The sequence below is a fragment of the Bos taurus genome, chromosome 15 (assembly GCF_002263795.3).
Source record: "Bos taurus isolate L1 Dominette 01449 registration number 42190680 breed Hereford chromosome 15, ARS-UCD2.0, whole genome shotgun sequence".
Classification (NCBI taxonomy): Eukaryota; Metazoa; Chordata; class Mammalia; order Artiodactyla; family Bovidae; genus Bos; species Bos taurus.
This window is the reverse complement of record NC_037342.1, coordinates 31,867,308-31,894,490: the sequence shown is the minus strand read 5'-3', so window position 1 is coordinate 31,894,490 and position 27,183 is coordinate 31,867,308. Positions and strand designations below refer to the sequence as shown.

The window sequence follows — 27,183 nt, the reverse complement described above, 5'->3', positions numbered from 1 at the left end:
AGCACTGACCCCTTGGCGGGTGGAGCCAGTTCCCAGTCTCTAGCAGCAGGACCCTGGGGTTCTGGGTTGGAGCTGGCTGCAGTTGGGCAGGGCTAGGGCCCAGGAAGTCCTGGGACTGGTGCCCCACTGGTGAATACATTGGGGCCTAACAAAGCTGGACAGAGCCACGACGGTCCCAGGGCTGATGTCAGCCCACTCCTTGTTGGGGGGCTGGGAGAGAGGAGGCTGTGGCCCAGGGGCTTCTGGTGACGGTGTCCACTCACTGGTGGTTGAGTTTGGGTCCTAGGGCTAGTGTTGGCTTGCTGGTGGTTGGGGCCAGGTCCTGGGCCCCATGGTGGTCTGGGCTGAGTCCCAGGGCAACTGGAGGTTCAAAGGATTCTAAGGCAGCTGGGCTGCTGGGAGGTGGCGTCATGTCCCCACCCAGCTAGCTGCCTGGCCGGTGGCATCTGGGAATGGTACCAATCGGGCAAAAATTAAACTAGATAATGCGTTTAAAGGGCTGTGTACTAGGTATTGACAAAGTCGTTACTCAATCTCCCTGAAAATAGGAAATACTTTGAACTGAGTAATAATGAAAACAGTCTTTTGAAATTTGTGTGATACAGTCATAGCAGGCCTTAGATGGAATTTTGTGGCTTTAAATGTTTGTATTTGTAAAGAAGAAGAAGAAAAAAAATCAATGACATGAGTTTTTACCTGAAGAAGTTAGGGGGCAAAAAAGAGATAAACCCCAAACCAACAAAAGGGAATAAAAAGAAGCAGAAATTAATGACATGGAAGACAATCCATATCATAGAGATATGATAGAGAAAAACCAACAAAGTCAGAAGTCGGTTCTTTTTCTTGAAAATGGTATATTAAAATTGACATAGGAAGAATGAAAAACTTCTATCTATTAAGCATCTGAATTAAGCTGAGAAAGACTGAAGGCAAAATATGTGAAAGGTCATCCTAGGTATAATGACAACAATCATCGAACCCAGAAAGAGGCATTCAGCACAATTTACATGAATAATAGGCTCTGCTAACATTTAATTGAGTGTTTCTAACTTGTTTAATTGTATTAGGTAGGCAGTACTTTCATCAACCAAGGTCATACAATCTGCACATGGCAGACAGGACTCAAACTATTTAACTCAGAAGCTCAGATCGTCTATTAAAATTTCTCTGAGATGAATTACACTCTAGCTGAAGCTAGTATCCTCTTAGGTTCACTGCTTCTTGGTGTGAAGTGAAAGTTGCTCAGTTGTGTCCAACTCTTTGCAACCCCATGGACTATACAGTCCATGGAATTCTCTAGGCCAGAATACTGGACTGGGTAGCCTTTCCTTTCTCCAGGGGATCTTCCCAACCCAGGGATCAAACCCAGGTCTCCCTCACTGCAGGCAATTCTTTACCAGCTGAGCCATCAGAGAAGCCCAAGAATCTGGGGTGGGTAGCCTATCCCTACTCTAGCAGATCTTCCCGACCCAGGAATGGAACCAAGGTCTCCTGCATTGCAAGCAGATTCTTTACCAACTGAGCTATCAGGGAATATAATTTTGAAGAATTTTTCTTTTACTTGTATTCAGAGCACACTGTTATGTAGTAATGCCACAGAGTCATTCAACCTCCTAATTGGTATTCATATTACCAACTCATGTAGGGTCAGAATCCAGGGTACTGGTGGGTTTTGCTTCCAGTGGAAGGTATGACTGAGTGAGAAAGAAAGGAGCAAATTTATCCTTGATGTGGGGACCATTTTTGATTCCTTTCTACTTCTGACTTCTGCAAGGCACTCACCAAATGTCAGCTAATGAATAAATGAGAAATAAGTGGTTGGCTAAAATGTCAACATTTAAGATCCTGCAGATTAAATATTTGTACCTAATGCCGTGTTTGGCACCTAGTAGGGGTTCATTAATTATTGAAGAGGATGACATTTCCACCATTTTATTAGTTCATTCAGCAAAGTATTTATCAAACCTCAGCCAGGTCTTGGGCATTCAATAAGGACATATGATTTAATATAAGGATGATTCACACGTGGTTTCTACTTTATGTAAGAATCTAGGTGGAGTCTACAATAAATTAGGGCAAAGAGTAACAGAGTTTTGCCAAGAGAACGCACTGGTCATAGCAAACACCCTCTTCCAACAACACAAGAGAAGACTCTACACGTGGACATCACCAGATGGTCAACACTGAAATCAGATTGATTATATTCTTTGCAGCCAAAGATGGAGAAGCTCTATACAGTCAGCAAAAACAAGACCAGAAGCTGACTGTGGCTCAGATCATGAACTCCTTATTGCCAAATTCAGACTTAAATTGAGGAAAGTAGGGGAAACCACTAGACCATTCAGGTATGACCTAAATCAAATCCCTTATGATTATACAGTGGAAGTGAGAAATAGATTTAAGGGACTAGATCTGATAGATAACGGTGCCTGATGAACTATAGACTGAGGTTCGTGGCATTGTACAGGAGACAGGGATCAAGACCATCCCCATGGAAAAGAAATGCAAAAAAGCAAAATGGCTGTCTGGGGAGGCCTTACAAATAGCTGTGAAAAGAAGAGAAGCGAAAAGCAAAGGAGAAAAGGAAAGATACAAGCATCTGAATGCAGAGTTCCAAAGAAGAGCAAGAAGAGATAAGAAAGCCTTCGTCAGCGATCAATGCAAAGAAATAGAGGAAAACAACAGAATGGGAAAGACTAGAGATCTCTTCAAGAAAATTAGAGATACCAAGGGAACATTTCATGCAAAGATGGGCTCGATAAAGGACAGAAATGGTATGGACCTAACAGAAGCAGAAGATCTTAAGAAGAGGTAGCAAGAATACACAGAAGAACTGTATGAAAAAGATCTTCACGACCAAGATAATTACGATGGTATGATCACTCACCTAGAGCCAGACATCCTGGAATGTGAAGTCAAGTGGGCCTTAGAAAGCATCACTATGAACAAAGCTAGTGGAGGTGATGGAATTCCAGTTGAGCTCTTTCAAATCTTGAAAGATGATGCTGTGAAAGTGCTGCACACAATATGCCAGCAAATTTGGAAGACTCAGCAGTGGCCACAGGACTGGAAAAGGTCAGTTTTCATTCCAATCCCAAAGAAAGGCAATGCCAAAGAATGCTCAAACTACCACACAATTGCACTCATCTCACACGCTAGTAAAGTAATGCTCAAAATTCTCCAAGCCAGGCTTCAGCAGTATGTGAATTGTGAACTTCAGATGTTCAAGCTGGTTTTAGAAAAGGCAGAGGAACCAGAGATCAAATTGCCAACATCCGCAGGATCATGGAAAAAGCAAGAGTTCCAGAAAAACATCTATTTCTGCCTTATTGACTATGCCAAAGCCTTTGACTGTGTGGATCATAAGAAACTGTGGAAAATTCTGAGATGGGAATACCAGACCACCTGACCTGCCTCTTGAGAAACCTATATGCAGGTCAGGAAGCAACAGTTAGAACTGGACATGGAACAACAGACTGGTTCCAAATGGGAAAAGGAGTACGTCGAGTCTGTATATTGTCACCCTGCTTATTTAACTTTTATGCAGAGTACATCCTGAGAAACAGTGGACTGGAAGAAACATAAGCTGGAATCAAGATTGCTGGGAGAAATATCAACAACCTCAGATATGCAGATGACACTACCTTTATGGCAGAAAGTGAAGAGGAACTAAAAAGCCTCTTGATGAAAGTGAAGAGGAGAGTGAAAAAGTTGGCTTAAAGTTCAACATTCAGAAAACGAAGATCACGGCATCCAGTCCCATCACTTCATGGGAAATAGATGGGGAAACAGTGGAAACAGTGTCAGACTTTATTTTGGGGGGCTCTAAAATCACTGCAGATGGTGACTGCAACCATGAAATTAAAAGACACTTACTCCTTGGAAGGAAAGTTATGACCAACCTAGATAGCATATTCAAAAGCAGAGACATTACTTTGCCAACAAAGGTCCGTCTAGTCAAGGCTTTGGTTTTTCCAGTGGTCATGTGTGGATGTGAGAGTTGGACTGTGAAGAAAGCTGAACGCCGAAGAATTGATGCTTTTGAACTGTGGTGTTGGAGAAGACTCTTGAGAGTCCCTTGGACTGCAAGGAGATCCAACCAGTCCATTCTGAAGGAGATTAGCCCTGGGTGTTCTTTGGAAGGAATGATGCTAAAGCTGAAACTCCAGTATTTTGGCCACCTCATGCGAAGAGCTGACTCACTGGAAAAGACTCTGATGCTGGGAGGGATTGGGGGCAGGAGAAGGGGACAACAGAGGATGAGATGGCTGGATGGTGTCACTGACTGATGGACGTGAGTTTGAGTGAACTATAGGAGTTGGTGATGGACAGGGAGGCCTGGCGTGCTGCAATTCATGGGGTCGCGAAGAGTCGGACATGACTGAGCGACTGAACTGAACAATGACAGATGATAGAAAGCAGTAAATGCTGATATGACTGCCACTCAAGTGTTTTGAGTCTGAAGCTAGGAAGACAAAGGAAGCTCTTTCCCCCTCAAACTGGTTTCTCCGGATTTCCCTTTGTCATGTTCTACTTAGCAACCTCATAGCCTCAAACTTCTCCTCACTGAATTTATCCCAAATCTTTGTTCTAATTTGTCTCCCTATCTCCGTCTTCTCGGGCATTCTCTGTTGAAATAATCTGCCTGCACTGGAAACTCTGCATGTCCAAAGCAGAACTCATAATTCGCTGCCAGTCTATCGTTGCCTTTTTGAAGATGAGAGAGGAAAAGAAAACACACACACAATACAGGGCAGTGAGGAACAGGGAAATGACGGCATTCAGAGACGAGGAGATAAGGACAATGACTCGGTATGTCTTCAGGTTTTGCAATGTGCTCTAGACTGTCTCCATCTATTTCCCAGTTCCTACCATAAAAGGGGGAAATGTGATCCTTTTCCTTAAAAAAAAAAAAAATTCACTTATTCATTCATTTGGCTGCACCCAGGCTTAGTTGTGATATGCAGGATATTTGATTGTGGCATGTAGGCTCTAGTTCCCTGAGAGGGATTGAAATCTGTGTCCCCTGCATTGGGATTGTGGAGTCTAAGCCACTGGACCACCAAGGAAGTCTGTTGATTTTCCATCTTATAACCACAAAAAGTTTCAAAGGCAAGTCTCTCACTTAATATTCATGTGGGAAGGAATTTAAATTCTCACATCCATGAGCAACATCTGAACTCCTCTAAAGTCTTTCACTTGATATTGCTGTGGGAAGGAATTTAGATCCTCCCTTCCATGAGCAATTTCTGAACACCTCTAAAGGAAAACAGCATGATGTGGTGACTGTGCACAAAAAACAGTGTTTGTATTACTTAACATAACACTGCTTAATGAGATTAGAACTTGAGAGAGGAGGCAGGGCAGAGACTAGTTTACTACTAAGATCTTTGCGGAAACTTCCCTCATAAATTATATTCTTTCTTTTCTATTAGGTATACAGTATTAAGAATCTAGAGGAAACTTTAACACTCATAATTGAAGTTACGGAATTAAGAGCACTAAGACATCCAGTGAATGGATAATCTGAAATAATTTTGAGCTCATTCATCCCCTCAATACCTTTATTGGGATCCTCAAAAAGAGGAAAATAAATCACATGGGCGTGGCAAAATGGCTAGCTGGTCAACAACTGGCGACCCTGTCCTCCCAGGGACACAGCTGGACACATTTCCCAGAATCCTTTCCAGTTAGATGGGCCACATGATTAAGTTTTATCCAAAGCAACATGGGCACTCTACCCTCTTCCCCTGCTGGCTCCTTCAACAGAGAAGACTTTGTAAACCAGGAGAATAGCAGAGCCCAGAGATGGAAGGAGCCTGGGTCTCAGGTAACTGTGGAAATCTGTTCACCAACCAGAAACACCCATGCTGGACTTTACATGAGAAGAGAAATAACCTCAGGAAAGTTACCAGCTGGGTTCCAGCGTCCTTACATCAAGGACTTTTACCTGATTAAGAATAAAATTTCAATAAATATTAGCTTTCATCATTTGGGGACACAAAGTTTACTTCTTAATTCCTTTTTTTCCCTCAGGCAGAGAGGAAAACAGGGAGCATGGGGATTAGTGAAAAGCATTTAGATGCACTGACCAGTTACAAAATACGAAATGGTATACTGGGATGCTTAAGCAACACCGTGACAATAACTTAAACAGAAAGGGAAAAAAACCAAACATTTTCTTCTGGATCCAAAGCATTAAATTTTATGACTGGTGTCTTGCTAAAAGAATCTAATAAAAGATATGAAATATAAAAAGAAAGTGGCACTCCCTTCTCTCTTTCTCCCCTTGATAGCAAGCATTTGGAGATATTCTAGAAGTTTTGACAATCCACACCACTTCTGAAGTTTCACATTGATATAAAATTTGTACAAAGAGTATTTTATTCTTATATAATATTTAACTGATACACTTTAATAACAGTCATAATCAACTTTTATTGTTTACATAAATAGATTACACAATACCTTTGCAAACCATGTTTTCCCAATATACTTATATTACAACACATGACATTTCTTAATGAAAGTTATCTGTTACTTTTCACAGAGGGAGTGGGAAGAAGTAAAGAAACAGGAGGGTGTTGAAATAAGATTTCTAAACTAATCTTCAGTGAAAGGCCTAAACCATTTGGCAATTATTTCCTTTTATAGAAATCACAGGATTGTAAGTTTGAAACATATCAAAAGTGCAGTGCATCAATTTAATTAAAAACACCAGTAGCGTTAAATGTATTACCTGGGCATCAAATTTCCCTTTCTACATATATTCAGAGTCACATCATTTTACATCTATTAAATAACAATTGAAAACAATAAACATCAAAATTTTTAATCCCGGATCTGGATTAAATCATGGTAGTACTAAAGTTTTCTAAAATTCCAATGTATCTGTTCATCAGTAAAATGTAACAGTTGACGATGTCACCAGAGTAAGTTTTCTATGTTTGGAAAGACAATAATAACCTGCTATTAATCAGGTTACTGAGCTGATAATACATTATGATTTTTTTTCAAACCTACGTTTCTACTTAACAAAGCACAAGTTATCATACAAACACAGTAAGTCCCCTACACACGAACCTTCACGTTTCTAACCTTCAAAGATGAGGACATGCGCTCGCGTGTCCAATCACGTAGGTTCACATGTCTAGTGTACGCTGTCACACGCGTGCATCCTGTACACGTGGCTGTGCTTTTGTGCACTTTACTGTACAGTGCTGCAGAGTACAGTGTGTTTATTTCAAGCCCAGGATGTCTGAAGCAAACATAAAGCAGTGGTGATGCAGCTGGTATCCCCTATTGCTGATGGTCTGAAGCTCCTCCATCTCCCACCTCCTTGAGTTAGTAACTCTCCTCGCCTGTTCACTCGATGACAGCCCATGTGCCATCTGCTATACTATACTACTGTACTTTTCAAGGTACTGTACTGTACGAGTAAAGATGTTTATTTTTTGTGTTTACATATTATTTGCGTGAAAAGACTTATAAATCTATTACAGAACAGTACTATTTAGCCAATTGTGCTGGTTGGGTAGATGAACTAACTTTGTTGGACTTATAAACAAATTTGACTGACGAACTTGGCTCTCAGAACGGAACTTGTTTTTACATAGGGAACTTACTGTACCAAATACTTAATCATTCCTGATACGAGGAATCATCTTCATATTAGTACTTCTTTGTTATGCCGTTTAGTCTTGATATCATTAAGCACAATGAATTTTACTTTAATGAATATGCACAAATTAAGGCAAAAGGACATAGCCCAGTCCCCTCAATAATCTATCCTCTATCTTTAAAAAACTGCTGTTGAGGCTATACAAATTACAGATCTGCTGGCTAGAAAGACACAACTTGTCCCTTAGAGCAACATCCAGTATTTGGAGCACGAGGTTAAAATCGTGGTACACATGGCATGTTCCCTTGATCTACCATTATGAGCATTCCTCAGCTATACCCACAATACTGATTTTTCAAATGATACTGTTCACTTGCTATGCCTCCTCATGGTAACATATGTAATTATTTTTCCTTGATTAAAAATTTTTAATAATTGGGAAATAATCTACTCAGTCTTTGTACACTCTCCATTGAATAATTTTTCATTTTTATAACCATTTCCTCCATGGCTATTGTGCTTTTCTTCTGCCATTTTCTTCACATAATTAAGAGGTCCATTCCCCTCAAAGGAGGAGGGATTTCTGAATGAGCCTCCAATTCTATCCCACAAGGTGAAATACTGTCCATAATTATAGTCAAAGAGCATATGGTGGTCTGTGTGATGAGCCGAGCCATTAATAAAAGGCTTTAAGAGCTGGGGAACACGAAAATCACCATCATGAATGGAAATTGTCCAGATATTGACCAAGATGTACAAGCTTAAATAAACTACCTTGTGTAACGGGAAGATGAAAGGATATATGTGGTAAGGCAGACTCTGAAGGAAGCCGTCCAGAGGATGAAAAGCGTGACTCGCAAATGGAGTTGGGATCTTCCAGATGTGATGAGGTTTGTGTAAGCGCTATAGAAGAAAAGACCATGTTAATGCCACAGACTTTGCCCAGTGCAACATTCTACTTAGCTTTTCATGCTCATGGTGTGGGAAATGACCTATCTGAAAAAATCCTGTTGAATTTAGCAAATTACTTTAGAAAATCCCCAAGACAGTAAGATTTTTAGCACAGCCCTTGCAGATTCATAAAGAAGGATACAAACAAAATGTACCTGGTACCTATCATGACTAAGGCTACTTAGGTATTTAATAAGTTAGAGGAAATTCTTAAAAACGAGACAGGATTTATAGTTATCCACTGTATTTTCTCTCTTCCTCTACAAATGAGTCAAGCTTATTACCTTATATACAAGTTTATGATGAAGGCCTCTGTGAATCCAGTAGATCAGCATGTCAGTGAAGAAAAGAAAAGACAAGACACTAGCAACGAGTTGAAACCAGCCTACAAGAGACAAAAGGATATGGCAGAATCAAGATTCAGCTCCTAGGATCAGTTTACTTTCTCCCCCCCCTTAATATATATTTTAACTTTGTATTGGGTTATAGACAATGAACAATGCTGTGATAGTTTCAGGTGAGCAGTGAAGGGACTCAGCCATATATACACATGTATCCATTCTTCTCCAAACTCCCCTCCCATCCAGGCTGCCACATAACACTGAACAGAGTTCCCTGTGCTAGACAGTAGGTCCTTGTTGGTTATCCATTTTAAATATAGCAGTGTGTACATGTTGATCCCAAACTGCCTAACTATCTGTCCTTCCTCCCCCAGCAACCATAAGTTCGTTCAGAGGTTACTTTTGACAGGTCTGTCTAAGGAGACAAAACAGGATACTAGACCCAAACACTGCCAACTATCTGCTTTGTTAATTCAATACATCACAACCTCCATTTCCCTTGACTCTGGGATCTGTTCATTTTCCTCTCATAAAAACTTGAAGTGTCCTACATAAAATATTTCTTAATTAAACTATGAAGATACTTACGAAACAGAAAGAGTATACTCCTATGGTATCTTTATTATTTAAATGCTGGAGACTAATGTTATTTGTTTTCCCTTTCATAGTAATCTTCATAACACACATCTTTACATATTTTACCTCCTCTGCTTAGAATTTTATTTTCCACGAACTACCTTAAGCCATGGTATTATGAACATTTACTCTGTAACCCAACTCCTTCTGACCTTTCCAACCTCATCTACTCATGTACTAACCAGCCTGGTTCACTTAGCATCCTCCCAACATTTTCAGAGTCCTGCCTCTGTATCTTTACTCAAACCTCTCTCCTTTTACTTTGATTCATAACTCAGCCCACCTTCCAAGGCTGAGCCAATTTAGCACCCTGGAGTGTGACTTTTGTTCCCTCCTTTGAAAACTAAACTTTTACTAGGAGAGCAGGGGTGCTGATGCCAGGAAGCTTGGATTACAGTCCCAGATCCACCCCTTAGTTGTCAAGTGAGCTCAGCGAGTTACTGAAAACTCTTCTGTACACTTAATTTACTCACCTTTAAAGGAGCATATAGTAGTACCTACCTCATAGGATTAGTGTAGAATAAGATGGAGTGATGATGTGAAAAGCTTAGAACTAAAGCTGGTACATATGAAGAACAAATTTTAACTCTGTATTATTCTTACTTCTAATACTAGATACTAGAAATGTACCTTGATGAAGTAATTCCAGAATTTCACAAAACTTTTAGTCACTGTAACACTGTTTATAATAGAAAAACAGGAAACAATCTAAAGATCTAAAAGTATGGATCATTTAAATAAAGTTTATTTAAATGGATATTTATGCAATGTAATTCTAAAACTAATTGGCATGAAAATATGGGCATAAACATTGGCAAGAAAAAAAAAAAATCAGAGTCCAAACCAGCATGCATAGCAAGGGTTTCAATTTTGTGATATAAATAATGATGGATTTTTTAAAAAAATAAGTGATGATGGATGTTTTTTTTTAATTTGTCTTCTGATTTTTTTATAAGGATCGATCACTTGAGATTTATCTTTTTTGGGGGGCAATTCTTGAATTCAATATAGGTAATAGGAAACAAATTCAAGGCTCTAGCTCTGATGATGCCAATCTTCTCCTGGGCACAATCTCATCTACAAGAAAGACTTTAAAGTTGAGATGAAATTAAAGAAATGCACATATGTGGCAGGACATGAACGAATTAAAGTAGAATACTAAAAACAAACTGGGCTTCCCAGGTGGCACTAATGGGAACCTGCCTGCCAATGCAGGAAATGTAAGAGACATGCGTTAGATCCCTGGGTTGGGAAGATCCCCTGGAGGAGGCCATAGCAATCCACTCCAGTATTCTTGCCTGGAGAAACCCGTGGACAGAGAAGCCTGGTGGGCTACAGCCGATATGGTCGCAAAGAATCAGACACGACTGAAGCAACTAAGCATGCACACATAAAAACAAACTGAAGAATTTTTAATTATTTTGAAGAAAAGAAGGGGCAGATTTGACTCTTTCAAGAAACCCATCTGTGCCTGAAGTTTACACTATATACGGAAACTCTCACACCATATATGGAAACTCACCATATGGAAACTCTCCTATGCCGTCATAGAGTCTGCTGTAACCTCTCACCTCTAGCAGGAACAGTAAAACCGTGGGGATGCTCATCCATGGCATTGACTGGACAGAATGCGTAATCTCTCGAGAGACTTGATTCTGAAAATGAAGTTTCCAATACTTACAAAGCACAGAATCCATGTTAAACAAAACTAGCACACAATTGTTCCAGACTGGATTTTGAACGTCTCTTTTATATGAAGGCACTTACCTCCAAACCGCTTCTACTAAAATATTACTGTTTGGGCAGGGGTGTGTAAAAAAAAACATTCCTTTTGTAGGAAGCAAATGCAACAAATATTTTAAATTCTAAAACTTCTTTTCCCCTTCTTACAAAATCTCTATTCCAAATTTCTATTTAAAGAATAATAATTTATTTCATAATTAACTTCCATCCCCAACCCTTTCTACAGTTTCCCCCCCACTCTTTGCGGTGACTGACAAATATAAGTAACTGGAACAGAAAAGTCACTAAACAGGTCTATATCTGCTGAGTTTGGATTATCTAGTCAAAAACTATATACATAGTAAAAGCATATTTCAGCTTGTGAAAGTTTAATATTAAAACAATTATACAAATGTATACATTTATTTATTCATCACTATTAGCAAAGAAATTCTTGTCTATGTGTCTAGCAAGACCAGGCTTCCAGTTAAAAAAAAAGGTACAGTCTATTTATATGTTTAAATTAAGGAAAGGAGAGAGAGGACTAGTTCTTCCAAAAATATCCCATTTGGAGCTGGTTTTAAAAACTCTAAATGTTATAACCAGTTTAATCTGAAAATCTCACAAATATTGATACATCACATTGCTATTTTTACTGTAATAGTAATTAAACAAGAGATAAGAAAACCACCTACCTTTAAAAATTGTGGGTGTTTCATTAATAAATGATCATAGACAAAATAATAACTCAGTGTTGCAAAGAAGAAATACAGTATAAAAGCACCGAGATTTGTTACAATCAGGAGAGTGATAGCTTGTCGGAAGATGTTGTCCTCTGGCCATGTGGCTGGATATATGTACGGTGTAAAAAAATAATAATCTGCAATACTGAGTACAAGATCCATCTTAGCCCTAAAGGATAAACAGGTAACAACAATTACTTCCCCATGTCGACATTTCTCAAAGCAAAACTTTTTCAGAACAACTATATATGAGGTTCCTGCCTTCGTAAGCATATGAAGTACAAGTCTGCTGCTACTACAACCCTGCAAATGCCATCATTAGAGCCAGAAGGGGTCTTCAATGTCATCTCTGGACTAGGGCCCAGTCTCTTCATTTTATACGTGGGGACTCCAAAGCTCAGTGAGAGAAACAGGCCCACAAAACTTCTTCTCCAAGGCCAGGCTGAGGGCTGGCTGGTGTTAAGCCCAGATCTAATTGCATCTGAGTGTTTGCTTCACTATATCCTCTTGCCAGACGACAGGGTAATGGTTAGCATGCAAATAGTAAAGGTATTTAGGTAAATGGCTTTCTCATTCCGCCACAAGTGTCAGCGGCATCTTTCTCCTAAAAGGATTCAGATTTCAGAGACTTTTGCTTCAGTGCTGAGACTTCAGGTCAATTCCCTAAAAGGGGTCTATGTTGTGACCACAAGCATAAAAGTCAGAGACTATTTTCGTGACTGACCGGAACTCTCACTGATGGAACAAAAGATGTATTCTTGACACTGAAAACTAGAATACATTTATTCCCCCCACCCCCGCTGCTGGCTTCCCAGCACTCAGGGGTTGGCAAACTGTGGTCCCACAGGGCCTGAATCCAGTGCCTGTTTCTGTAAAGAAGCTTTGTTGAAACACAGCTATGTCCACATGTGTCTATTATATTGTCTGTAGCTGCTTCTCTATACTACCAAGTCAAGGTTGAGTCACTGTAACACACACAGCATGGCTCACAAATGTTTATTATCTAGCCCTCTGAAAGGAAAGTATGCCAGCTCCAGTTCCAGATGCTTAAACTTTGAAAAACTTCAGTTGAGTCTACATTCATGATCCTGCATATACTATTAGCAGGATAATTCACAGTCAGCTTTATGGGCTGATCAGTGACTCCGTCACTGACAATCTATTTTCTCATTCTTCACTGCACTGTTGGTAGTGAGAAATGTGCCCAGTATTCTAAACAGCCCTCATCTATAACTAAAACTTTTGAACAACAGCAACAATAAGAAAAACAAGTCCGAAAACTGTCATTGAGTTTCCAGTCTCTTAAAATCAAATTCTAGAAGTTCTTTATTTATTAGGGCATTTAGCTCCTTGTTTGTGATATGAGTTGTAAGCATTTTTTCTCACATTGACATGGAAGAAAATTTATAATCAATTGACATTTATCCTTCATCATATTGTTAATTCACTCAAACTACACCAGGTGATGAGCATACAAACATTAAAAAGATTCAGTCTAAATTGATCTTCAAAATAAGGCAGCTATAGGAAGGAATAGTTCTATCGATTCAAGTGCTACAATAAAGGTTGTTTAGTTGCTAAGCTGTGTCCCACTCCTTCGGGACCCCATGGACTGCAGCCTGCAGCTCCTCTGTCCATTGGATTTCCCAGGCAAGAATACTGGAGTGGGTTGCCATTTCCTTCTCCAGGGGATCTTCCCGACCCAGGGATTGAACCTGCATATCCTGCATTGGGAGGTGGATTCTTTACCACAGGGCTACCCAGAAGCCCTACAAAAAAGGTACATATATGCAAACTGTACAAAATTAGAAAAGACAACAGAACTATCTCCTCTTACAACAGAAGGCTGTACAGTGAAGTACTTTGATTTGGGCTTTGAAGGACATTACCAGGGAAAAAAAGGGTGGGGGAGATAATTATTTCAATTAGAAATAACAACTGCAAAGGCATGGAAAGGCCATGGTACATTCACAGCTCATGGGACGTGGCAAGGTGGATGCTTAAGAGCGTGACAAGGGTGAAGCAGAGGGGAAAAAACGGTGGAAGATGAACCTGGTAAAAGGAAACTGGTATCAGACTGCTTTTACTATTGGATCTGGTGCCCCGCTAAGGAATTTGAACTTTCCCTCACACATGACGGAGGAGATACGAAAGACTTTTGATGAGGAAAGAGGTATAAACAGACCCATATTTTAGAAAAACTGTTGCGTTAGGAATGTGTTGTACTGATGAGATGCAGGGAGACTGGCTGCTCCTAACTAGTGTGGTACACTAACCTAGGGAGGATGATTGCCTGACCTCAGACAACAGTTGTGAGAATAGACATATTCATCAGAAACTTAGAAGTATAATGCAAACTATTATACAGAAAGAATAAACAACAAGTCCTACTATATAGCACAGGGAACATATTCAATATCCTGTTATAAACCATAATGGAGAAAAATATGAAAACCTATCATCAGAAACTAATAAAATTTTGTAAATCAACTATACATCAGTTAAAAAAAATCTAAGATGATTGTGAGATTTTTACCTTGCCTGAATGGATGATGATGTTATCCAAATAGGGAATATTGTGGAGCTAGCATATTTGGGTGCAACAGGAACTTTTGGGGTATGAGGAATGATGGGTTCAGTTTGGATCTCAAGTCTAATTGCTGTGGCTCATCTGGACTCCTGGATAAAAGCAGTAGACTACACGCAAACATGAATCTGAAGATCAAAAGGAGCCTAGTTGCTGAAGCCATAAATTAGGACAGAGTCAAGTACATTAAGTAATATCCGAAACAAACATTTAAGAAGAACCTAACAACTGAAAAGAATATTGCTATACCACTGAAGGCTAGTTCCCTGGTGGCTCAGACGATAAAGAAACTGCCTGCAATGCAGGAGACCTGGGTTCGATCTGGGCTAGGAACATCACCTGGAGAAGGAAATACCAGAAATACCAGAAGTAAATACCAGAAATACTGGTGTGGAGAATACCATGCCAGTATTCTTGCCTGGAGCACCCTATGGACAGAGGAGCCCGGCAGGCTAGGTCCATAGGGTTGCACAGAGTCGGACATGACTAAAGCAAATTAGCATACACACACACACGCATTTTAAAGGTTGGCCTGAGTTGGTGAACCAGTATTGCATATTACCTATAATGCCAAACAGCCATAATTCCATATATAGTAAGTCCCCTACATAGGAATAAGTTCTGTTCCTAAGTCCAACAAAGTCAGCCCAAGTATCCAGTAACACAATTGGCTACATGGTACTGTTCTGTAATAGGTTTATAATGCTTTTCACAGAAAGAATACACAAAAAACAAACAAAAAATAAAACATTTTAAATTTTACCATACAATACCTTGAAAGGCACAGTAGTACAGTACAATAGCTGGCATACAGACAGGGGCTGGCATCGAGTGAACAGGCAAGAAGCCTTACTGACGAGAGGAAGGGACAGCAGGGGAGAGGAGGAGGGAGAGGGAAGAGCTGAAGGACTGTCAGCAACAGGAGACAGAGGCGAGGCTGCAATTTCACTGACACTGGCGGAATGGACATTCACACCTTTGAAAGTTCAAAATTTGAAGGTTCTTATGTAGAGGACTTAGTATAGTATCTGGAACAGTATCATGTAGCCAAAAATAACTCAAACATTAACCATGAGCGTTCTTTGTTTTTTATTTAACTTTTAATATCCAATGTAAGTAAAAACTTTAATAAGCTCTCAGTCCCTACCTATTAAAAAAAGCTCTTAACTGAAGACCATGCGAGTTGTATTGATTTGAGTATTCCCTGTATGTAACTGCTGTGATAGTAAACCAGTGCCTAGAGGGAAGGAGGAAATGTACCTCAGACCATCTGGAGGCAGCTGAGATACTGTGAGATGAAACCTGTTTTAAAGTGTTTCCAGAATGTGTGGGTTGTAGTAAATAGGTACTCACAAATATATTGCTGTAATTTCTGACAAGCAGTACGTTAAGGCTGTAAATTGTCACCCTGTTTATTTAACTTCTATGCAGAGTACATCATGAGAAATGCTGGGCTGGAGGAAGCACAAGCCAGAATCAAGATTGCCGGGAGAAATATCAATAACCTCAGATATGCAGATGACACCACCCTTATGGCAGAAAGTGAAGAAGAACTAAAGAGCCTCTTGATGAAAGTGGAAGAGGAGAGTGAAAAAGTTGGCTTAAAGCTCAACATTCAGAAAACTAAGATCATGGCATCCAGTCCTATCACTTCATGGCAAATAGATGGGGAAACAGTGGAAAGAGTGGCTGACTTTATTTTTTGGGGCTCCAAAATCACTGCAGATGGTGATCGCAGCCATGAAATTAAAAGATGCTTCCTCCCTGGAAGAAAGTTATGACCAACCTAGACAGCATATTGAAAAGCAGAGACATTACTTTGTCGACAAAGGTCCGTCTAGTCAAGGCTATGGTTTTCCCAGTGGTCATGTATGGATGTGAGACTTGGACTATAAAGAAAGCTGAGCGCTGAAGAATTGATGCTTTTGAACTGTGGTGTTGGAGAAGACTCTTGAGAGCCCTTGGACTGCAAGGAGATCCGACCAGTCCATCCTAAAGGAAATCAGTCCTGGGTGTTCACTGGTAGGACTGATGTTGAAGCTGAAACTCCAGTACTTTGGCCACCTGATGCAAAGAGCTGGCTCATTTGAAAAGACCCTGATGCTGGGAAAGATTGAGGGCAAGAGGAGAAGGGGATGACAGAGGATGAGATAGTTGGATGGCATCACCGACTCAGTGGACACGGGTTTGGGTGGACTCCGGGAGTTGGTGATGGACAGGGAGGCCTGGCGTGCTGTGGTTCATGGGGTCGCAAAGAGTCAGACACAACTGAGCGACTGAACTGAGCTGAACAAAAAAAGTTTGAAATCACTAACAATTATGATCTCAAAACTGCAATTCAATTTTCAAGTTTATATTCAAACCCACATCTATGAAATGGAGAAAGCATATCTAGGTTAAGTTACAGAACTGTTCTAAGATTTAGAGATGAAGTATAGAGTGTGGCATTATCTAACATGTGGAACCTCCTCAACAAACAGGAGCTATTATTACTACTGTTACAGGAAGCACAGCTGAGTCAAAATTACTCTAACCTAAGGCAGAAAAAAGTGTTATTTGATTTAAAAAATTGCTCATTTCTAATATCAACATTTACTATATATGAGGTACTGTAAATAGTAACTCATTTAACCCTTTCAAGATACACCCTAAAAGTTAGGTACTAGCATTACCCCAGAGTCGGACACGACTGAAGTGACTTAGCATAGCACAGCATTATCCTTATATGAAATCTGGACACAAAATTCCCAGAGTGATCAAGTAAACAAATCCTGGGGCTGGGATTCAATCACCCTCAGGCTGGTTGCAAAATCCACGGACTTTAACCAAGTTCTACTGCTTCTTCATCATTATCTCTTCTGCTCCTTAAATTTTTAAATTCTCAGTGAACTTACAAGCTCACATACTTTTGCATATAATTTTAAAGTGTTAATACCCCTAAAGCCAGGGTCTCTATAGCCATCTTAATTACACGACAATAACTGGGGCTTGCACAAATAATCACCAGTTCTGCAGCCTAATTCCTTTGCCTCTTGAAGGGGAAAAAAACAAAACAAAACAAAACCAACTCAAGAACACAAAGAAATTCGTCGCAAAACGCTTTACCAGCGTTCAGTGGACTAACTTGCCTTGTAATAGATTTTCGCAATAGCCAACATCAAACATTTCATTTTCTTCAGGTCCATTCTCATGTTTTGTTTCTTTCACGTCCAAGCCTCCTTGTGCCCTGAAATACGCGCTCTGGCCAGGCAGAGGCCCCTAACCTGGAGGTCTCTGGCCGCAACTCACCTCCCGCCAGCCCCCGGCCAGCGCGCGTGCCCTGCGCCCTGCACTCGCCCCATCACAGCCCCCTACCCAGCTACCTGCTCGTCCCTGCCAATGGTCAGCGCAGGAGTCCTTGAGCCAAATTTCGCAGACAGAGCCCCAGCTCCTGCCCAGGGCCTTACGTCCAGGAAGCAGTCAACAAACGCCAGTGGGATGGGGGAGGAAGGGGAGGGACAGACACGCTCTCAACTTCACTTCCCGGGTCTTGCCGGAGGTGAAGTCTCTCTACCTCACTCCCCCATCCCCCCTTTCTTCCTCTCCTCACGCATCCCGCTCAGGTGTATTCGGCCTCCTTTCTCAGCCCCCATGTCATCCTTACCTAGAAAGAATCGGCCTCCCGCTGACCAGCTGCCGACTTGGTTCCTCCGGAGCCCACGCAGTTCCAGACTGTGGATCGCGGCGGTCAGCCAAGCAGCCGAAGTCCGGAAGGGCGTAGCCTAACCTCACGCTCCGGGCGGCCGGCGCCGCCAGCCAACCAGAGGCTAGCGACATAAGCTGATATGACGGCAGATCGCGCGACTTGGCTGACGGCGGCTCTCCGCGGTCAAGTGGGCGCCGCGCGCTCCGACACGCCCCTTTCGTCCCTCTCCGGCTGAAGGGAGGCGGTACCCGATTTAGGTACTAAGGTGGCAGAGCGTGGGGGTTTAGGTTGGATTTTTGTTTGTTTTTTGCTTTCTCACTGGCGCTGACGTGTGTAACGCAGTCTTGTAGGAAGCAGGTTTCAGTTCAGTTCAGTCCAGCGCTCAGTTGTGTCCGACCCCATGGTCTGCAGCACGCCAACCTGCCCTGTCCATCGCCACCTCCCGGAGCTTGTTCAAACTCATGTCCATCCAGTGGGTGATGCTATCTAACCATCTCAACCTTTGTGGTCTTCTCCTCCCGCCTTCAGTTTTCCCAGCATCAGGGTCTTTTCCAATGAGTCAGTTCTTCACATCAGGTGGCCAAAGTATTGAAATTTCAGCTTCATTATCAGTCCTTCCAATGAACATTCAGGACGGATTTCCTTTAAGATGGACTGGTTGGATCTCCGTGCAGTCCAAGGGACTCTCAGGAGTCTTCTCCAACAAAGGTATCAATTCTTCCGTGCTCAGCTTTTTTTAGAGTCCAACTCTCACATCCACGCATGACTACTGGAAAAACTAGACGGACCTTTGTTGGGAAAGTAATGTCTTTGCTTTTTAATATGCTATCTAGGTTGGTCATAGCTTTTATTCCAAGGAGCAAGCGTCTCTTAATTTCATGGTTGCAGTCACCCAAGAAAATAGTCTGTCATTGTTTCCATTGTTTCCCCATCTATTTGCCACGAAGTGATGGAACCAGATGGCATGATCTTAGTTTTCTTAATGTTGAGTTTTAAGCCAATTTCTTCACTCTCCTCTTTCATCAAGAGGCTCTTTAGTTCTTCCTTGCTTTCTGTTATAAGGGTGGTATCGTGTGCATATATGAGGTTATTGATATTTCTCCTGGCCATCTTGATTCCAGCTTATGCTTCAGTCAGCCTGGCATTTAGCATGATGTACTCTGCATATCCAAAATCACTGCAGATGGTGGCTGCAGCCATGAAATTAAAATACGCTTACTCCTTGGAAGAAAAGTTATGACCAAACTAGATAGCATATTGAAAAGCAGAGACACTACTTTGCCAACAAAGGTCCATCTAGTCAAGGCTATGGTTTTTCCAGTAGTCATGTATGGATGTGAGAGTTGGACTGTGAAGAAAGCTGAGCACTAAAGAATTGATACCTTTGTTGGAGAAGACTCCTGAGAGTCCCTTGGACTGCACAGAGATCCAACCAGTCCATTCTGAAGGAGATCAGCCCTGGGATTTCTTTGGAGGGAATGATGCTGAAGCTGAAACTCCAATATTTTGGCCACCTCCTGCGAAGAGTTGACTCATTGGAAAAGACTGTGATGCTGGGAGGGATTGGGGGCAGGAGGAGAAGGGGACAACAGAGGATGAGATGGCTGGATGGCATCACTGACTTGGATGTGAGTCTGGGTGAACTCCGGGAGTTGGTGATGGACAGGGAAGCCTGGCGTGCTGCGATTAATGGGGTGACAAAGAGTCGGACATGACTGAGCAACTGAACTGGAACTGGACTGGACTCTGCATATAAGTTAAATAAGCAGGGTGACAATATTTAGCCTTCATGTACTCCTTTCCCAATTTGGAACCAGTCTATTGTTCCATGCCCAGTTCTAACTGTTGCTTCTTGACTTGCATACAGATTTCTCAGGAGGCAGGTAAGGTGGTCTGGTATCCCCATCTCTTTAAGAATCTTCCACAGTTTGTTGTGATCCACACAGTCAAAGGCTTTGGCATAGTCAATAAAGCTGAAGTAGATGTTTTTCTGGAACTGTCTTGCTTTTTCAGTGAGCCAACAGATGTTGGCAATTTGATCTCTGGTTCCTCTGCCTTTTCTAAATCCAGCTTGAACATCTGGAAGTTCACAGTTCACGTACTGTTGAAGCCTGGCTTGGAGAGTTTTGAGCATTACTTTGCTAGCATGTGAGATGAGTGAATTGTGTGGTAGTTTGAACATTCATTGGCATTGCCTTTCTTTGAGGTTGGAATGAAAACTGACCTTTTCCAGTCCTGTGGCAGGTTTATAGTTGGAAAAAGTCCTTACTGTGCCTTGCTGCTGCTGCTGCTGCTGCTGCTAAGTCATTTCAGTCATGTCCGACTCTGTGCGACCCCATAGATGGCAGCCCACCAGGCTCCCCCGTCCCTGAGATTCTCCAGGCAAGAGCACTGGAGTGGGTTGCCATTTCCTTCTCCAGTGCATGAAAGTGAAAAGTGAAAGTGAAGTCACTTAGTCATGTCCGACTCTTAGTGACCCCATGGACTGCAGCCCACCAGGCTTCTCTGTCCATGGGATTTTCCAGGCAAGAGTACTGGAGTGGGGTGCCATTGTCTTCTCTGACTGTGCTTTGAGGGAAGTAGGTAACTTACTTTGATGTGTGTGTTGGAAGCATTTTGAACTTAACAAGGGGTAAGTTGTTTGTCACTCTGCTAGCACCTGTTTCTCAATCTGGGGTATACTCTTTTCTATAAAATTAAGTGGTTTGAATCTGGCCAAACCAGTTTAGGTAGTGTTGAAATGCGAGAAATCTTTTTGTAATACAGATTAAGCAGATTTATACAAGCTAATTAATAAATCTGTAGCTCCCTAGATGTTTGCTTTTGAATGGGAATGTGTAGTTTTTATTTTTGTAGTTATTAGCTTTTCTAAATATGAATTGCTGTGATCACACTTGTGAATAGACCTTCCTGGAAACCACAGTGGAGTGGTTAGCAAAGTCCAACCAGCACTATCCAACCACTTTAGAGTTTCCTGGAAATAAAGAAGCCACACCAGACCTGCTAGATCAGGAACTCTGGGAAGACCTAAAGAATCTGGATTTAACAAACTGAGTTGATTCCAGTGTTTGATGAAGTTTGGGCACCACTGCTCTAGTGAATAAACTTTAATGATAAAGTTTGGATCACAAAAGTAGGAAGACAAGAGATACCTGGCGTAACAGACAAGTTTGGCATTGGATTACAAAATGAAGCAGGGCAAAGGCTAACAGAGTTTTGCCAAGAGAATGCACTGGTCATAGAAAACATCCTCTTCCAACAACACAAGAGAAGACTTTACATGTGGACATCACCAGGTGGTTAATACTGAAACCAGATTGATTATATTATTTGCAGCCAAAGATGGAGAAGTTCTATACAGTCAGCAAAAAAACGACCTGGAGATGACTGTAGCTCAGATCATGAACTCCTTATTGCAAAATTCAGACTTAAATTGAAGAAAGTAGGGAAACCACTAGACCATTCAGGTATGACCTAAATCAAATCCCTTACAATTATACAGTGGAAGTGACAGATAGATTCAAGGGATTAGATATGATAGACAGAGTGCCTGAAGAACTATGGAGGGAGGTTCATGACACTGTACAGGAGGCAGTGATCAAGACCATCCCCAAGAAAAAGAAATGCAAAAAGGCAAAAATTGTTTGAGGAGGCATTACAAATAGCTGAGAAAAGAAGCGAAGTGAAAGGCAAAAGGAGAAAAGATATGTCCATTTGAATGCAGAATTCCAAAGAATAGTAAGGTGAAATAAGAAAGCCTTCCTCAGTGATCAGTGAAAAGAAATAAACAATAGAATGGAAAAGACTAGTGATCTCTTCAAAAAGCTTAGAGATACCAAGGGAACATTTCATGCAAAGGTGAGCACAGCAAAGGACACAAATGCTATGGACCTAACAGAAGCTGAAGGTATCATAAAGATGTGACAAGAATACTCACAAGAACTGTACCCAAAAAATGTTTATGATGCAGATAACCAGGATGGTGTGATCACTCACCTAGAGCCAGACATCCTGGAGTGCGAAGTGAGGTGGGCCTTTGGCAACATCATCACACACAAAGCTAGTGGAGGTGATGGAATTCCAGTTGAGCTCTTTCAAATTCTAAAAGATGATGCTGTTAAAATACTGCACTCAATATGCCAGCAAATTTGGAAAACCCAACAGTGGCCACAGGACAGGAAAAAGTCAGTTTTCATTCCAATCCCAAAAAAGGCAATGCCAAAGCACGTTTAAACTGCTGCACGATTGCACTCATCTCACATGCTAGCAAAGTATTGCTCAAAATTCTTCAAGCTAGGCTTCAAAATGTGAACTGTGAACTTCCAGAAGTTCAAGCTGGTTTTAGAAAAGGCAGAGGAACCTGAGATCAAATTGCCAAGATCTGTTGGATCATTGTAAAAACAAGAGAGTTCCAGAAAAACATCTACCTCAGTTTATTGACTATGCCAAAGCCTTTGACTGTGTGGATCACAACAAACTGTGGAAGATTCTTAAAGAGATGGGGATACCAGACCACCTTACCTGCCTCCTGAGAAATCTGTATGCAAGTCAAGAAGCAACAGTTAGAACTGGACATGGAACAATAGACTGGTTCCAAATTGGGAAAGGAGTATATGAAGGCTATATATTGTCACCCTGCTTGTTTAACTTATATGTAGAGTACATCATGAGAAACGCTGGGCTGGAAGAAGCACAAGCTGGAATCAAGATTGCCAGGAGAAAGATCAATAACCTCAGATATGCAGATGATACCACCCTTATTGCAGAAAGTGAAGAAAAACTAAAGAGCCTTTTAATGAAAGTGAAAGAGGAGAGTGAAAAAAATTGGCTTAAAACTCAACATTCAAAAAACTAAGATCATGGATACTTACGTTATCATATGTAAAATACATAGCCAGTGGGAATTTGCTGTATGGCTCAGGAAACTCAAACAGGGGCTGTGTATCAACTTAGATGGGTGGGATGGGGAGGAAGATGGGAGGGACACTCAAAAGGGATGGGATATATGTATAACTATGGCTGATTCATGTTGAGGTTTGACAGAAAACAACAAAATTCTGTAAAGCAATTATCCTTCAATTAAAAAAATTAATTAAAAAAAAAAAAAAAACTAAGATCATGGCATCTGGTCCCATCACTTCATGGCAAATAGATGGGGAAACAATGGAAACACTGACAGACTTTATTTTCTTGGGCTCCAAAATCACTGCAGATGGTGATTGCAGCCATGAAATTAAAAGATGCTTACTCCTTGGAAGGAAAGTTATGACCAACCTAGATAGCATATTGAAAAGCAGAGACATTACTTTGCCAACAGATGTCCGTCTAGTCGAGGCTATGGTTTTTCCAGTGGTCATGTATGGATATGAGAGTTGGACTGTCAAGAAAGCTGAGCACCAAAGAATTGATGCTTTTAAACTGTGGTGTTGGAGAAGACTCTTGAGAGTCCCTTGGACTGCAAGGAGATCCAACCAGTCCATTCTAAAGGAGACCAGTCCTGGGTGTTCATTGGAAGGACTGATGCTAAAGCTGAAACTCTAGTACTTTGGCCACCTCATGAGAAGAGTTGACTCATTGGAAAAGACCCTGATGCTTGGAAAGAAGGGGACGACAGAGGATGAGATGGCTGGATGGCATCACTGACTTGATGGATGTGAGTCTGAGTGAACTCCAGGAGTTGGTGATGGACAGGGAGGCCTGGTGTGCTGTGATTCATGGGGTCGCAAAGAGTTGAGTGACTGAACTGAACTGAGTATCCCAATGTGTGTGTGTGTGTGTGTGTGTGTGTGTGTGTGTGCGCGGACGCACATCATATCTTCTTTATCCATTCATCTGTTAATGGACATTTAGGTTGCTTCCATATCTTGGTTGTTGTAAATACTGCTTCTGTGAACACTGATACACATGTATCTTTTTGAATTAGTGTTTTTGTCTTCTTCAGATTTATATCCAGGAGTGGAATGGCCATTTTATTTTTAGCTTTTTGGGGAACCTCTACACTGTTTTCCAAGTAGCTGCATCAATTTACGTTTCTACCAGCTGTGGTTAAGAGTTCCCTTTCTCTACTTTCTTGTGAACATTTGTTTTTTTGTGGTCTTTTTGATGATAGCCATTCTGACAGGTATGAGATGGTATCTCATTGTTGTTTTGATATGCATTGGAGAGGGGAAATGACAACCCACTCCAGTATTCTTGCCTTGACAGAGGAGCCTGGGGGGCTATATGAGGTTACACAAATGAGCGACTTCTCTTTCTTTTCTTTGATAGGCATTTCTCTGATGATTAGCGCTGTTAAGCATTTTTTCATGTGCCTCTTGGCTATCTGTATGCCTTTTTAGAAAAAAGTGTATTCAGGGTCTTTTGCCTGATTTTAACCAGGTTCCTTGTTTTTGATATTGAGCTGTCTGAACCGTATATATTTTAGATATTACCCCCGTATTGGTTGTATTCTTTGCAAATGTGTTCTCCCATTCAATAGGTTGTCTTTTCATTTTGTTGATAGTTTTCTTTGCTGTGCAAAATCGTTTAAGTTTAATTAGGTCCTATTTATTTCTGCTTTTGTTTCCTTTGCCTTAGGAGAAAGATCCAAAAAATATATTGCTATGACTTATGTCAAAGAGTGTTCTAGCAATGTTTTCTCCTAGAAATTTTATGATTTCTGGTCTTACATGTAGGGATTTAATTCATTTTGAGGTTTTTTTTTGTTTTTTTTTTTTTTGTATAAGGCATTAGAGAATATTCTAATTTCACTCTTTCACATGTAGCTGTCCAGTTTTTCCAGCACCACTTATTGAAGAGGCTATCTTTCCTCCATTGTATGTTCTTTTCTCCTTTGTCATATATTAATTGACCATTGGAGTGTGGGTTTATTTCTGGGCTCGCTATTTTGTTCCATTGATCTATGTGCCCCCATCTTTTTTGTGCCAGTGCTATAAGGGTTTTGTTTGTTTGTTTTTGGCTGCACATGGCTTGCAGGATCTTAGTTCCCTGACCAGGGATGGAACCCATGGCTTTCAGTCAAAGTTGCAGCGTCTTAACCACTGGACTGCTAGGGAAATCCCCTATATTGTTTTGATTACTGCAGATTTGTAGTGTAGCCTGAAGTCAAGGAGCATGATACCTCCAGATTGTTCTTTCTCAAGATGGTTTTACCTATTTGGGATCTTTTGTGTTTCTACACAAATTTTAAATTACTTGTTCTAGTTCTTTGAAAAATACCATTAGTATTTTGAAAGAGATTGCATTGAATCTATAGATTGCTTTGAGTAGTATGATTGTTTTAACAGTATTAATTCTTCTAGTCCATTAACACTGTGTGTCTTTCTGTTTGTCGTCTTTAATTTCTTTTATCAGTGTCTTATAGTTTTCTGAGTACAGGTCTTTTACCTCCTTAATTAGATTTATTCCTAGGTGTTTTATTCTTTTTGATGCAATTGTAAATGGGATTGTTTCCTTGATTTCTCTTTCTGATAGTTCATTGTTAGTGTATAGAGATGCAACAGATTTCTGTCTATTAATTTTGTATTCTGAAACTTAACCAAATTCATTGATGAGCAGACTGCAGTTCAGTTGCTCAGTCGTGTCTGACTCTTTGTAACCCCATGGACTGCAGCATGCCAGGCTTCCCTGGCCATGGAATTATCCAGGCAAGAATACTGGAGTGGGTTGCCATTTCCTTCTGCAGAGGATCTTCCCAACCCAGGGACTGAACCCAGGTCTCCTGCATTGCAGGCATATTCTTTACCTTCTGAGTAACCAGGGAAACCCAGAGAAGTGTTTTAGAGCCCTCAAATCTAGGAGGAGTCTGCATTCAATCTGCTTTATAAGTGTCTTCATTTGTCTCAACTTTGAACAAACTGAAGCAGGAAATCCAATGCAAAGCACTAGAGGTACAGTATATATAAGAAAGACTGCTCAGAACTCCAATCAGATTTATACTTAAAGTCCTTAATGAATGGGGAATAAATATTTACAATATAAAGTTAACTATGCTCATTAACACCTTTGTGTGAAAGGAAAATAAACTTTTCTCTTGACTAAATCTCTAATATTTTGTGTGTCTGTAACATGAACCCTTGGAGAAGGCAATGGCACCCCACTCCAGTACTTTTGCCTGGAAAATCCCATGGACGGAGGAACCTGGTAGGCTGCAGTCCATGGGGTCGCTAAGAGTCGGATACGACTGAGCGTCTTCACTTTCACTTTTTACTTTCATGCATTGGAGAAGGAAATGGCAACCCACTCCAGTGTTCTTGCCTGGAGAATCCCAGGGCCGGGGGAGCCTGGTGGGCTGCCGTCTATGGGGTCGCACAGAGTCGGACACGACTGATTCGACTTAGCAGCAGCAGCAGCCACAGGTAATTACAGAACAATTAATCTGTGACATATGAACTACTCATGTTGAGGCGTTAGCGTTCATCCATGTCTGGACTGCTGGGCCCTGAAGATATCTGAGTTGCAAATATAAATTTTGACTAAAATAGAATTGGAGCACAGAGAGAACACCGACTTACTGTTTAAGGAATGCAATGCAGTTTATGGGAGTTCGCCAGTGCCAGGTGGTGGATGCGCCTAGAAAGAGAAGGGAGCGGCCTCTGCAATGGATGACAAATCACAGCATGCAGCATGTTCTGGGATGAAAAGTGGGACGACCATGTGGCTGAAGCTGAGAATCTTTTTCTTTTTGGCTGTGCTGGGTCTTCATTGTGGCACCAGGCTTAGATGCCCTGGGGCATGTGGGATCTTAGTTCACTGACCAGAGGTCGAACCTGAGTCCCTAACATTGGAAGGCAGACTATTTACTCCTCGACCACGAGGGGAGTCCTGAGAATTGTCTTAAAACAAGACAGAAGGAGGATGGACTGATCATTTGAGTTCTGTTTGTTGGAATTCTTTGA

At 41.1% G+C, this 27,183-nt stretch overlaps 1 protein-coding gene and 1 long non-coding RNA gene across 6 annotated transcripts in view; one reads left to right on the top strand and one right to left on the bottom strand.

Moving 5' to 3' along the window:
* Positions 1 to 6,361: 6,361 nt before the first annotated feature.
* SC5D (sterol-C5-desaturase) lies at positions 6,362 to 18,314 on the bottom strand. Of its 5 annotated transcripts, NM_001035356.1 has the most exons (6): positions 18,245 to 18,310; positions 11,967 to 12,183; positions 11,072 to 11,204; positions 8,857 to 8,957; positions 8,396 to 8,524; positions 6,362 to 7,258 (listed from the first exon to the last, which is right to left on the bottom strand). In NM_001035356.1, exons 2-6 carry the CDS (start codon positions 12,174 to 12,176, stop codon positions 7,244 to 7,246), a joined length of 588 nt encoding a protein of 195 aa, NP_001030433.1. In that variant the 5' UTR covers positions 12,177 to 12,183; positions 18,245 to 18,310; the 3' UTR covers positions 6,362 to 7,243. The 5 variants fall into 5 exon arrangements, with proteins under 5 accessions (NP_001030433.1, XP_005216027.1, XP_005216026.2 ...); XM_005215970.5 differs by having other exon boundaries at positions 6,362 to 8,524; positions 17,964 to 18,314; XM_005215969.5 differs by having other exon boundaries at positions 6,362 to 8,524; positions 18,245 to 18,314.
* Positions 18,315 to 18,336: 22 nt separating this feature from the next.
* Positions 18,337 to 27,183, top strand: part of LOC104974222 (uncharacterized) — a 67,042-nt gene continuing 58,195 nt past the window's right edge. The window contains exon 1 of the long non-coding RNA XR_811483.4: positions 18,337 to 18,543. This is a non-coding gene — a long non-coding RNA (uncharacterized lncRNA). The remainder of the gene's footprint in view (positions 18,544 to 27,183) is intronic.